Source organism: Stegodyphus dumicola, chromosome 1 (genome assembly GCF_044657685.1).
Source record: "Stegodyphus dumicola isolate Sdum_Otavi_A_Nest chromosome 1, ASM4465768v1".
Lineage (NCBI taxonomy): Eukaryota > Metazoa > Arthropoda > Arachnida > Araneae > Eresidae > Stegodyphus > Stegodyphus dumicola.
In genome coordinates, this window is record NC_140768.1 from 181,776,047 (window position 1) to 181,790,042 (window position 13,996).

Consider the following 13,996-nt stretch of genomic DNA (forward strand, 5'->3'; position numbering starts at 1 on the left):
GAAAGCACATCTGCTTGATTTTCATGGTCGTGCTGCTGCCCATAAGACTTTGATCACAAAGTCTAACCGCACTGCTCGGTTAATGTGGTGCAAAGCACATCTAAATTGGACCGTATATCAGTGGAAACGGGTTTTTTGGAGTGACAAATCAAGGTTCACCCTTTACCGTTCGGATGGCAGGGTCTGGGTCTGGCGTCTACCTGGAGAACGTCTCCTGCCAGAATGCATTCCGCCAACAGTCAAGTTCGGCGGAGGTGGAATTATGGTATGGGGGTGTTTCTCCTGGTATGGGCTGGGACCCTTGGTCCCCATTCATGGTAAGCTCAACTCCGATGCCTACTGCACTATTTTGGATGACAATGTGCTTCCTACGTTGTGGCAGTTTTACGGGTTGGACCCCTGTTACTTTCAGGACGACAATGCCAGTTGTCATGTTTCGACGTTAACCAAGGCTTGGTATGGTGCCAATGGAGTTCATCGAATGGACTGGCCTGCCCAGAGTCCAGACCTGAACCCTAGCGAGAACCTCTGGGACGAGTTGCATCGCCGAATTCAGGGGTGCACTACCCGTGCAAAATTGGTGAAGGAACTTCTATGTCTTCTCCAAGCCGAGTGGAAGAAAATACCACTAGTTGTCATACAAAGACTTGTGGAAAGTATGCCCCTGAGGGTCCACTCTGTAATTACCTCTCGTGGAGGCTCTACCAACTATTGATTTTGAATAAAGTTAGTTTTTCTTTTCTATCACAGGTGTCCAAATACTTATTGGTAGTCAGTGTATGACGATATATTGCGGAAACTTTCTGTGTTGCATGGAATTACAGCATTCCTCACATGTGGTTGGAAAAATAGTAATATGCCAGATTAGGTTCAGTTCATTTTTCTTTTCTCCATTCCGAAAAACTAGTCTTTGCAAAGGAGTCCGAACTAAAATGAGGTCTGCGATAAAGCCTTAGCATTCGGATTTGCCCGAAAAGGTCTCATTGCCTTTTCTCGCACCCTTTAAGGATTTATAACATTCGTTTGTTTTGTATCTTTTTGGTAAATGTGTCATCATCTGGAAGACCTGTGATTAGATTTGTGGCGAGGCCTGTTTGATTCTTCTTGTTTCCTGATTCGAAAGATAAACAACGAAAAACCTAATGCTTTTATATCCCAAGTATATTACTAGGTTTAAAAACATAAAGCGTACTTTTCCGTTTTGCTGACGCAGGCGATAAAGTCACCAATAATGGTAAAACTGATGCCAAACGGAATATCCTCGCTGGTAACCTTTTACGCCTCATTTTCAAAACAAGTCGCAAACCATTTCTTATCAGATTGATTGTTTCTTTCAATACTGGCATATAATTACATAGAATTTTTACCAGATAGTTCAATTTTATGCCTTAAGGCCATTCGCGGTAATCAAGTCAATTAGGATGCAATCACACCAATCACCCGAAAGCGAAAATATAGAAAAGGGTTAAATTCATCCATTCTAATGAGAATGCACTAGGGAAGTAAAGCACTGCGGTTTTACATAATTTCTGAGTAATGTACGAATTGAAATAATTCCCTTCTCTCTTCGTTTCTGAGTAACGGTCTATTCGTACGAATTGAAATAATTCTTCCATTTAAGCTTGTACTCCAAATTAATATTTAACTTGAAATTAATGTACATAATTACTGAGAGAATTAGATTTTTGTAGTGTAGTTTCCGTGAGATGAGATCACTTGGCGTCACGTGATATAAACCGACGAATCAGGATGTTGAACCATGAAAGCATAGTAAATTTTTAAATAAATGTCTTTATACAAATTTATTGTCTTTATTTATTGCCTTTTTACAAAGTTTTAAATGTTATTAAATTGTTTATGTCTTCAAAATAAAAAGTTCTTAAAACTAAAATTTGTTAACATTTTTTATGTGTACACTGTATGTTGTCGCCAATAAAGTCTGCTTGGCGAGATTTGCGCCGGCGAACCGGAAAAGTACCAAATAAAGTATGAAACACTCACACTTAGTCTTAAAAATATAAGGAAGCGACTTCCTGTTTCACAATCTGTAAATCATATTGTCTTTTGCAACTTTACTAACGATGCGAATGATGATGGGAAATTCAGAATAATAAGGATGCTAAAAGTACATTGCGGAAAAAAAAAAAAAAAAAAAAAAAAAAAAGGAGGGGGTGACAGTTCTATAACTCCCGTTTTACTGGACCGATTGGCGAAATTCAAAATTTATATATAGCATTGTTCTAATATAGGTAATTTTACACAAAATCGGACTTTTTCTGAAATGACATGCCAATTTTTTTTCCATATTTCAAATCTACGACTGCAATTACGCAAAACTACTAAGCTTTGTAAAAGTCGCACGAGTAGTTTTTACAAAATTAGCCATCAAAATTTTAGCTCCTTAATGGTATAGTTTGGTATATATTTATTAATCTCTCTTTTTCTATTAAACTTATTTGACTCTTCCTTTCACATTTCGAAATAAAATTTACCCTTTTTTCATGATTTAATTTTTTTTATTTGAATTTTTAAATAATTTTTATAAATTTTTCAAAAACATTTTGAATTATAATCTGTAAAATTTTTACCATCATCTTAACGTAGACGTATTTCTAAGCATGCCTGCAAAAACTTACAGCTTTTTTGTTTTCAAAATTTCCGAAGGTATACGTGAATTTATATATTGGTGCGTTTTGAAATTTGGCATTTTGGTTGAAAGTGATAAAACATCAAATGTGGTTTAGACACTTACTAAAATTATTTGAAAATAGGAACGATGTGACCTTTTTTCCGCTCATGCGCAATGTAAAATGTAGGAAGGAAGTGCCTTTTTTTCCGCTCCAGCATAATGGAAGGGAAGGGAAATTGGTTGCCATCTATTCAGAAGTTCGCAAACTGAAAAAATTGCGCCTAGATAAATTTTTGAATTTCTCCGTAAATTTCACCCCAAATTTTACAAAATTTAATATCTAGGCATAATTTGAGTCGTAAAATCGAAATATGGAAAAAAATTGGTATGTTATTTAAGAAAAAGTCCGATTTTGTGTCAAAATACCTATGTTAGAACAATGCTATATATAAATCTAATAAATATTGTAAGTCGCGCTTTCGAGACACGAAAAATGCAATTTGAATTTTGTCAATAGGTCCAGTAGAACGGGAGATATAGAACTATCTCCCCCCCCGCCCCCGCAGTGTACATATTTCATGAAATAATTCAATCGAAAATCAACAGTTTTGATAGAATCATGTTTATGCATTCTGGTTCTCTATTTAATTTCGTCATTCTTGTATCTAGCTAATACAAATCAAATACGTTTCTAATATTTACTCTCTGAATTTATATTTGAAGAAGAGAAATAATATATACGAAAAGCGTGACAAAATTCCCATAATTTAAAAATTAAACTACTCATATATAAATGAACACAAAATTTTTTATAAATATGTTGCCTGCCTAGCACAGTTACCATTCACTTAAATTTTATGTGAATATCAAGCATCTACCTCCCCTTTCCAAACAATTGGTAAAAAATATAAATAGCAAACTAAGGCACTGCAATTCATTGAATAAACATATACGATTATGTGCTTGATTTGGCTTAAAGTTGACTATTTTAATGTAGCAACACAGAATCAAATACACAAAGTGTCTACACATTTTTAGAATTATTTTGTTGAAGAATTTTTAAAAATTAAGTTTTGGAATAAAATTTTCTGGTAACAGCTTATTATTTGAAATGAAAAATTTCGTGCGCTACTTTTAAATTTATTCTTCTTTCAAAATGTCACATGTAAACAAGCTGCAGATTAAAGCACATGTTTTTGCTCTTTTCGAAGAGAAATATCCTGTTCCTTAGTTCAAAAGGGTTATGAAATGCATGGTATTAAAATTTATAAGCGCAAAATAAGCAACATTAATAATCGGAAAGGGAAAAACCCTCGGCCATTACTTCTAAAGGGAAAGAAAATTCCAAACGAATACCTGAAAAAAGTACCTACTCTATGTAAAGTTAAACCTTAGTAACAAGAGAAAATCCGCCGACGCAAACATCAGTTGCGAAGTCTTTAAATATATCTGTAGCATCAATAAATAAAATTTAAAAAAAGAGAGATTTACATCTTAAAAAGGCTCAAAGACATAATGTTAACCTTTCCTTTGCCTAAAGCTGTGGCTCAACGCAGAACAATTTGCAGAACCTTCTTTGAACTCTATTTAGCGAGAGATAAATGGAAATACAAAGTGATCCTTAAAGCGTTGATTCAGCTAAATGGCTAGAACAAGAACGGTCTATTTTTTGCCTAAAATGAAGAGGAAAAAGGTACACAAGCCTGTTTCCGTCAATGCAAAAAACGTTTCAGCAATGAGTTTATGATTCTTCTAGAATTCTCTTGCACTGAGAAATTAAAAATAAAAGGCGTGAGAAAAAGGTGTTAAAATCAACTCAATATACTATCAAGAGAAAGTTTTACGTCTGATACTTAGAGAAGAAATTGCTTTCTTCACCCCAATGACTTTCAAAGAGTGAAACTTCCATCAAGACAAAGCAACAAGTCATATAACGCAAAAGTACCACTGCATGCCTTAAAAAAATGAAACCTGATACAGGTATTCCATATATACCTTACCAAAATATTCCTACAAAGTCCCCTGACGTTTCGAATATGACTACTGTGCCTATCGTCTCTTGAAAAGAGCTCTTTCTAAGCGCAAACCCACCACTATTGATGGACTCTAGAAAGCAGTGGAAGAAGAATGAAATATAACACGCCTGGAAATTTTACAAAAAAAACCCTTCTATCAGGGAAATCATGATACAAATTTATAATCCCTCCCCCCACAAAAAAAGTGCTATTAGATCGAACAATATCTTTACATTTTAAACACTAATTAAAATGAAAATTAGTGTTTAAAATGTAATGAAATGATTATAAAATTCTGCAAACACTCGCTGTGCTAAGTTTCATATTACCAGTTAGAGAAGAAAACCCAAGCTATTTGCAGCCATTAATTTTAGTCGTATTTAAAACTATAGTTGGCAACCTCCATTTGCGATGGTAATTCATGTCGTTATCTTCGCACAGCGTTTATTTTCTCCATTTATTCTCCAGACTATAATCTTGTTGATATGGCAACATATAGACCCATTTTACACTCATGTCCATAAATTAAGGATAATGCAAAATAAGGCAAAGGAAGAGTTAGAAGCAAAACAAATTTGACTTACTTGTAAAGATTATTTATTAAACAAAAGGTAAAGAGCAAAAACAGATGCTATATGTTTGATATTATTAAAAAAATTAGCGACTTTTTTCTCCCTGTAGCAAACTACAAAAAAAAAAAAAAAAAAAAAAAAAAAAGCCTATTTACAAAAAACCAATATTACATGGTTGGTATGACTGTTAATACATTGTATGTCTCACAGACGATGCAATACAGTCCGTACAACGCCTAGGCATGCTGAGTATAAAATTATTGATCTGATCTTGGGAGATATTACACCACTCAAAAAGCAATGCTCTCCGAAGTTCCGGTAGACGTGTAGGAGGATGTTGACGGGCTGCAACTCGTCGGCCAAGTATGTCCCACACGTGCTCTACTGAATTCGAGTCCGGTGAGAATGCTGTCCAGTCCACACGGGTGATATCCTCCGATTGAAGGCATTCGCTTACGATGTTTGCACGCCGAGGAAGGGCGTTGTCATCCATAAACGCAAATTGTGCGACCATGGCGCCCCAAAACAAACGTACATGTTGTTCCAGAATGACGTCACGAGATTTTCACGAGATTATAGATTTGATTTGTCATGGTTCCAATTTGAACATGCAGGTCAGTTCTGGAACCCAGAATAATTCCACCCCAAACGAGCACTCCAGCACCACCGTAACGGTGTCGTTCAATGATGTTTTCTTGGTGGTAACGGGTACCTGGAGCTCTCCATATGAAAGTCCGGCGAGAATCAGACTGCAAGCTAAACCTGGACTCGTCGGAAAACATCACACAAGCCCACTGTTGCGGTGTCCACAATGCATGCTCTCTACTCCAGGCTAACCGCAGGCGACAGTGAGTTGCAGTAAGTGGAACGCATCTGACAGGTCTACGAGCATATAGACCAATCTGCCCTATGCGTCTGTACACGGTCTGCCTTGAAATTGTCGTACTAGTGACTGAAGAGAGCTGACGAGACAGGTCTGAGGCTGTGCTCCGCCTGTTTCTTTTGTCAGTAACTGCCAAATACCGGTCCTCATTCGGCGTTGTAACTCTAGGGCGACCTGTGCTGTAACGTCTACTCGCATTGCTATTATCTTGGAATCGTTGCCAAAGCCTGGAGATGACACTCTTGGCAATTCCAAGTTCGTCTGATACTTCCAGTTTGGGTACGCCCACATTCCAGACGGCCGATAATTCTACCTCGTAAAAAATTATCCAAATGCGTCCTTTGTGTCATAACTATTCAGTTATTGCACTGAAATGCTTATAAAGCGCCTGCGAACAATTTTACTTCTTTGCCTGTATTCCTTATATATCACTCTCTTACACTCTCGTCATTGTGACGTACCATCGGTGTCATCTGGTTACTTCCTGAAAATTTGCATATGATTCTTGAAGATGTGTGTAGTGATTTTACAGGTGATATATTTAATTTAGAGTTCGATTTCCGCTCGACTCCGAATTATCCTTAATTTATGGACATGAGTGTATATAAGTAACAATGTAATATAATAAAAGCAAAATAATGACAATTAAATATTTCACATACTTCGGAATGTCCTTTAGATAGACGAAAATAGGAGGTCGCAACAAGCCAAGATCAATACCTGAAAATTTGAATATTATAAAATGTACAGTTCTTTCGAACAATTGGTTCGAAATCATTTATAGCAGCGGTTCTCAACCTTTAGACTAACGCGTACCATCTAAATAAAAACTGAAAAACGTAAGTACCACCACTACATTTTACAATGATTATTTTTCAATTTTTCAATAGAAAAAAATAAAAATAAATATATTTTGCCATTTGCACAACCTATTGGCTCTTTGTACTAAATATGCATACATAAAAAATATTTCAGATTAATAATGGGTTACCATTTTTATTATCAAAATTTAAGTTATAACACTTTAATTTAAAAATTTAGTTAAAATTTGGGCCTGTTTAAAGGGAGACATATTTCTTTGCGTCTGGTCTTATTTCACTTAGTTTTAACCCTAAATTAGGATCCACTTTTAATTTTGTTCTGTATTTAATTTTTAAATATAACATAGAAGAAAATTTTTATTCGCACAGATAGGTTGTGTAAAAAGGGAATAAAAATTTAATAGCTATATTTGAAATGCCTTTAAAGTTATTTTTCGGTTCAGACGAAAGTTAAGTGTATTATTTTTGAAATCTTCAGTTCGAGTTCGATCACAGGAAATTTGGATCAATTTATCTTTTTCTTCACGAGATTTTTGAACTATTAAGTTAAAAATACTTTGCTTCTTTGCGTACCACCTATTTTTCTCTTGCGTACCACCGGTTGAGAACCCCTGATTTATAGTATTATGAAATGCAGTTACATTATTATGATTACTAATTAAGATATTAGCTATACACAGGTGGAGAATCAATGAGGCAGTTGTCCATATGATACATTACAAGTATAAGTACATTACAAGATGATAATTTCGCCCTCTGTTGTAGATGGTAACTGACCAAAACTAGTATTCTAAACCCCAATAACCAGTTTATTAAACTTAACTTACGTAGTCAATTTAACTTAAAAAGAACTGTTTTCATTAAAAGGAATAACTACTTCCCTGGCTTGAGATAAGCCTTTTTAGTATGCCGTCACATTTAGTATGCCTGCAGATGCCATTTATTCATATTTCAAAACAAAATCGGAAAAGAAAAGGAAATTTTATATCTCTACATATATTTTCACTATATGATGTGCCTATTATTGATGCAGATGGCGCTGCTAGTAATGAGCGCAGATTATTTTTAGCTATCACGGGACTCTTGCGTTTTGGCGACAAGAGTAGATGATTTTTTTTTTTTTTTTTTTTTTTTTTTTAGCAGTTAAGTTTGCATCGCATCGTCAATGCCTGTTACTATATCACATGTCCTCAGTGCGCATGTTACAAACTAATTTTCATACATACATGCCTTTCACTTACAATGCACATGTTACAATCTAATTTGCATTACATCCAAGCCCTATATTGTCTTAAAGAGGTGCCGGTTATACTACAGCATAGCGTACCTGTACGAGTATGCAGTCTTGAATATATTTTTTGATATATAAGCTACTGAATAATAGCTTTTGGACCCAAAAATCACTATTCCGAGTTAAACAGGGTAAGATGCTAATCAGTCTACTTTCATCGATGATAACGCACCATGTCGTCAAACACTTGCTGTTCAGGATAGTCCAACCAGCGAGAATATTATATGCCTCATTAGGCCAGCACGTTCTTCGGATCTATATCCCATCGAAAGTATTTGGGTGCTCTGGGAAAACGACTTGCTGGCCGAAAACATCCTCCAAACCCTCGGTCCATGCACTGAGAGAGGTTGAATTGCCTAGACAACTGATGGATAATGTTGTGCAAAGCATGACACGACGTGCTGAAAATTACATCGCATTCCACGGTTGACATATTCCATACTCACACCTTTCTCAAAGATGCCTGCTGCAATCCATAGGCATTTTTTTATTTCTCCGTACACAGCATCAAAAGAATACTTTTTTTACTTTTCAATGTTTCAAAATCTTTTTTATTTCCCTGAACAATAAAGGTCCTTTAATCTAAGGTCCGAACAGTGAGGAAAAAAATATTTGATTCTTTTGTTGTTTGACTTCTGAATCAGTATTTGATTCTGCTTAACCTCCACCCCCGTTTTATATAATGCTACATTGCAAGCTGAGAGCTTAGCAACTGTTCAACAGTGTTATGTCTAATGGGTAAAACTGCTTTTTGCAGTGACTTCATCTGAAGAGCCACTAACATTCAGGATTGTGCTTGTGAAATTGAGTTATAGGTAATGTGGAAAATGATGCCAAGTTTCGAAACCGTTGTGGAGCTGTATTCTGTTCAGACTTGTTTCTTGGTATCCAGTACTGCTCTTTGAATCTGTCTCTTTTTGTTTTAAAAATAATGTACAGAAAATGTAGAAAAACTAGAAATAACTTCTGATCTCTACAAGCTAGAAGATGAAACTACCAGTTCTGCGAAACTTTTAATGCTGCCTTCTACTGTCATATATTCATTCACAGCCTGTTGTTATTATGCACTTATCTATAGTATCTAAGAGAAATGATTCCAAGCATTGGCAGTATTTTCTGTCAGGTGATTTTCTTGTATCTTCATATGCTGACGCAGTATTATGTCATTCCTATTTTGTTTTGCATCTAAATTTCAAAACTCTTCTTCTAACATGCGATATTTTCTAAGTTATGAATTTATAGTCATTGACACTGGTAACACTTTGGACTTTCCATGAACCAAGTTATGCTAAATCTAGTGATATGATAGGGTATGTCTGACCATCTTGCACTCGTTATTTTAATATCAGAGATGGATTTCGAGCTATTCATTTAAATAAGTTTCTTTACAGAATTTCTGATCCAATATCATCTTCTGAGGGGCATCTCCAGACTTTATTCTTTGCGTTTGCATCACCTCTGATGGTTAAATTCTTACAGTCACTGATTTTTGGAACTTGTGTAATAACTTACTTACATCTTCTTTATCGGTGGTTCTTGTGTTCTACTGGCCAAACAAAGACACTTTCCTTTAACTAAATCTATTTAATGAAGAGAAGACTATGTACAAATATTATATACAGATTACAGAGTATCTAGTTTATGTCACTCTCAACCACTCTCATCAACCTCTCAACCCTCTCTGCCGAAACTCTTAATTAGCTAAACATACGGGCGGCGCAGCGCCCTCTATCTCTTTTTCCTACATCACTCCCCACCTGTACTCTTTAACAAGAGTACACAAACTTACTTACATAACAATATCAACATTAATTAATAATGGATTAATACTAAATGGTATGACATATATAAATGAATAATATAAAAGAATAATCTATACTAGTATATATCAAAGCCACAAATGAACATAATAATTAATAATATAATAAAACTCAATAATATCAAAAGTTCTATCTAAATTAAATCTCGAAAGGATATAACATCTGGATCGATCTTCTGAATTGTCTTTTGGGCGTGCGAACAAGGCACGCTCGAACATGTCCATCTCTTCCTATAATCACGTTTTCAATTACACCCATGTCCCAAAGTAGTTTGGATTGTTTTGGTCCTTCTACCAACACAACGTCTCCAGTCTTAAGGTTCCGCTCAGTTTTAGGATTAGCAAAGTTATGCGCATTTCTAAGATGGAGTAAATATTGCTCTTTCCACTTGATCCATGTTAATTTTAAGAGCTTAGATTGGTAAAGCTTCCTCCTGGTTAAAGTCTCTTTGTCGGATACCTTGTTAAAAATTTCCAAGAAATGCTCGGGAAAGTTAAATGTACCACGTCCTGGCAATAAAAACTGTGAAGGTGTGAGCGGGCGAGGTTCACCCAGCTCGTTGCTCTCATATGTTAGAGGTCTATTATTTAGCACACACTCGAGTTCAGTTAATATTGTAGAGAGATCTTCGAAAGTCAGTAATGCTCTCCCTAAGATTTTCTTCAGAGGTTCCTTGATGCTTCTCATCAAACGCTCCCAGGACCCTCCCCACCATGGGGAACGCTCAGGTATGAATTTCCAGGTTACCTCTTTTGATGTCAAGAAATCACCCACACTTGGATCTGCTTTGATTCTTTTAAATCCTTTAATTATTTCACATGTGCTGCGGAAATTCTTGGCATTATCTGAATAAATCACTTTGCAGCTCCCTCTTCTTGCTAAAAAACGTCGTAATGAAAAAATGACACTTTTTGCTGACATATCTGAAACCACTTCAATGTGTACAGCACGAGTGACGGAGCATGTAAATAAGGCTATGTACAGCTTTTTGTGGTTATCCGCTTTTTCTCTAATAGTAATTGCTCCCGTTAAGTCGATGCCTACAACTGTGAAAGGACTACTTTGGACTACACGATCTCTGGGTAACTGACCCGTTAACTGTTTGGCGGGCTTCACTGCGAACTTTTTACACACCAGGCAAGTGTTAATAACTTTCTTTACTACTTGTCTTCCTTTAGGTATCCAAAATTTATTCCTGACTTTGGACAATGTTGCCATGACTCCTGAATGGAATACTTTTATGTGTTCACTAAATATCACTAGTTCGGTGAACTTCGTTTTGGGCAGAATAATGGGATGTTTTTCGTCATCTATTAATTCTGCTTGTTCCAAACGACCTCTGACACGCAAAATACCTCTACTGTCCAGATATGGTGCTAAACTGTAAAGCTTAGAATCTGGTGTTATTAGATTATTCCTCTCTAGTTGTTGAATATCCGAAAAGTAATTCGCTCTCTGTACTTGTTTTATTCAGTACTCCTCAGCTTCTTGGATCTCCAATACAGTAAGAGGACCTTCTTCACAGGCACGTTTTCTTAGCTTGGCGACAAACCGCTTTACCCAAGCTGTAACTCTCAACAATTTTTCGAGACTGCTGAATTTGGTAATGTCTAACGCATTTTCTTCTTCTGGAATAGTCACTTGAACATAAGTGCTTAAACGTTCCAAATTTTGAGAATCAGTTTCTACTTTAAACTTCTGCTCAGGCCATTGATCTTCAGAATCTTTCAACCATGATGGACCATGCCACCAGTTATTATCTTTCACCAATGCATTTGCTGTTTCACCACGAGTTAATTTATCTGCTGGGTTTTCCGACCCTGGACAATATTTCCACTTATCAGGCGAGGTACAGTCTTGTATTTCTGCAACTCTATTCGACACGAACTGCTTCCACTCACGCGCTGACCCCTTTATCCACCACAAGCAAATTTCGGAGTCCGTCCACAGAACTAACCTACCTACCAAATCCTGAAATATTTTCAATAAATATTTTCCTAACCTAGCTGCAATTACAGCCCCCCATCAATTCCAACCTAGGGAGGGACAACTTTTTTAACGGAGCTATCCTACTCTTCGACATTATAAACGACGCACATACCTCTCCTCTCTCATTCTTATATCTAAAATATGCCACCGCTCCATATGCCACTACTGACGCATCACTGAAAATATGAATTTCAACCGACTGACCTTTACTTAGAGCTTCTGTAAAGTAGTACCTCTCTATTTTCAACGCGTTTAATTCCTCAATTTCAGCGCACCACTTTATCCATTTGCACCGTAACTCCTTTGGCAACTCTGCATCCCACTCCAAACCTCTCTCCCATATTTCCTGCATCAGTCTCTTAACTCGCACCACAAATGGAGAAATAAATCCGACTGGATCAAACACCTTAACTGCTGTGCTTAACACCGATCTTTTACTATTTCTCAACGATTCTAAACTACTCAACAATGATGTAACGTCTACTTTCAAACCATCCTCTTCTAAGTTCCACACCAAGCCTAACACTTTCAACTTACTATCTGTCTCAGACCTACTTTCTTCACACAACCCTTCCTGAACCCACAAGTCACACAGCTCTTTAGAATTAGTGTTTAGCTTTCTCAAATTAAAACTCGCGTCTCTCAAAATAGATACCGCCTCTGATGAAAGACTGAAAGCTGATTCTACACTTTCCCCTCCATAACACAAATCGTCTGCATACAGTGAGCTATTTAGCATCTCGACACAGTTTTTGTTTGTTTCCGCATATTTCTTTAAATGATGTTTGATCGTTGCACTCAATAAAAACGGTGAACAATTATATCCAAATAATACTCTGTTCATTTGCATAATTTTAAAGTCCTCACTGTCATTATCAGGATACCAGAGAAATTTTAAATATTGCCTATCTTCCCTTGCTATCCCAATCATCAAAAACGCCTTTTCTATGTCACCGCAGAATCCAATTTTAAATTTTCGAAAGGAAAGAATGATATCCAAAATATTCGGATTTAGGTTTGGGCCCTTTTCTAAGCAATCGTTTAACGATAGCTTTCCTCTTTCGCTACTGCTGCAATTAAATACCATTCGAACTTGAGTGCTTTTTTTATCTTTACGGACTACTGCTCGGAATGGCATAAAGTACCCCTCTCTCGTATCCTCACACTCTTGAATAATGTTGTTTTGTGTCTGAAATTTAATTATTTCCATAAACTGTTCCCTCACAAAGCTGTTACTTTTTAACTCTCGCTGCACCCTTTCGAACTGCCTTTTCGCTAAACCAAAATTATTTTCCAAATGCTCTGGACTCCTATTCCACAACAAGCGAGCCTCATACCTCCCGTCTACATATTTCAAATCCTCTTCAAATTGTTTAATTATTCGCTCATCGCCAGAACTCCTTTCCGACGCGCACTCAGAGATTCCTAGACTTTCAATCTCCCAAAGCTGACGAATCTGTTCCGATATTTTTAATTCCTCTTCCGAATCGATGTGTATAAACAAGCCGGTGGAGTCTGACCCTGAACTTAGCTTCTTACTCTCTCCCCCCACTCTACCACTCAACGTCCAACCGAATATGTTTTCATGTGGTACTAAATATTCTGTTAACCGATGTGTTTTCCCCGTTAAGATGCAGTTCAAGTAATCATTCCCGATTAAAATCTGTACCTCTGCCACTTCACTATCGCAGCTGTCAGATAAGTGAAATCCTTATTGGCGAAGATTGTTTATAATTTCTGCAGATGGCGTGGGTAATGCACTGGAACATATGGTTTTTACTTCGAGTGCTTCGATGATTAGAGTGAACCCTGTCTTATTTTTTAGAGAAAGTCTTTTTCTTTTAAATTCTCGCACTGGCGGATTCGAAGATGCAAATGTATGAATTCTTAATCTTTCTTTACCAATAGTTGGTAAACTTGCTTTTCTGGAAATAGACTGACAAACATAAGATCTTTCGGAAGCTGAATCGCATAAC

General features: G+C 36.4%; 1 protein-coding gene and 1 long non-coding RNA gene across 9 annotated transcripts in view; one reads left to right on the forward strand and one right to left on the reverse strand.

Annotated features, from left to right (window-relative positions):
* The window catches only part of LOC118202700 (endothelin-converting enzyme 2-like), a 161,579-nt gene that overhangs the window by 73,059 nt on the left and 74,524 nt on the right, over positions 1-13,996 (reverse strand). For all 4 annotated transcript variants that reach the window (XR_015042987.1, XR_015042986.1, XM_085823470.1 and 1 more), the window contains exon 16: positions 6,762-6,819. Coding sequence is in view for 2 of the 4 variants with exons in the window: in XM_085823470.1 (XP_085679596.1) it covers positions 6,762-6,819 (58 nt within the window). In the remaining 2 variants the exon portion in view is untranslated. The remainder of the gene's footprint in view (positions 1-6,761; positions 6,820-13,996) is intronic.
* Positions 1-13,996, forward strand: part of LOC146999403 (uncharacterized) — a 131,281-nt gene that overhangs the window by 66,052 nt on the left and 51,233 nt on the right. The window lies entirely within an intron of this gene.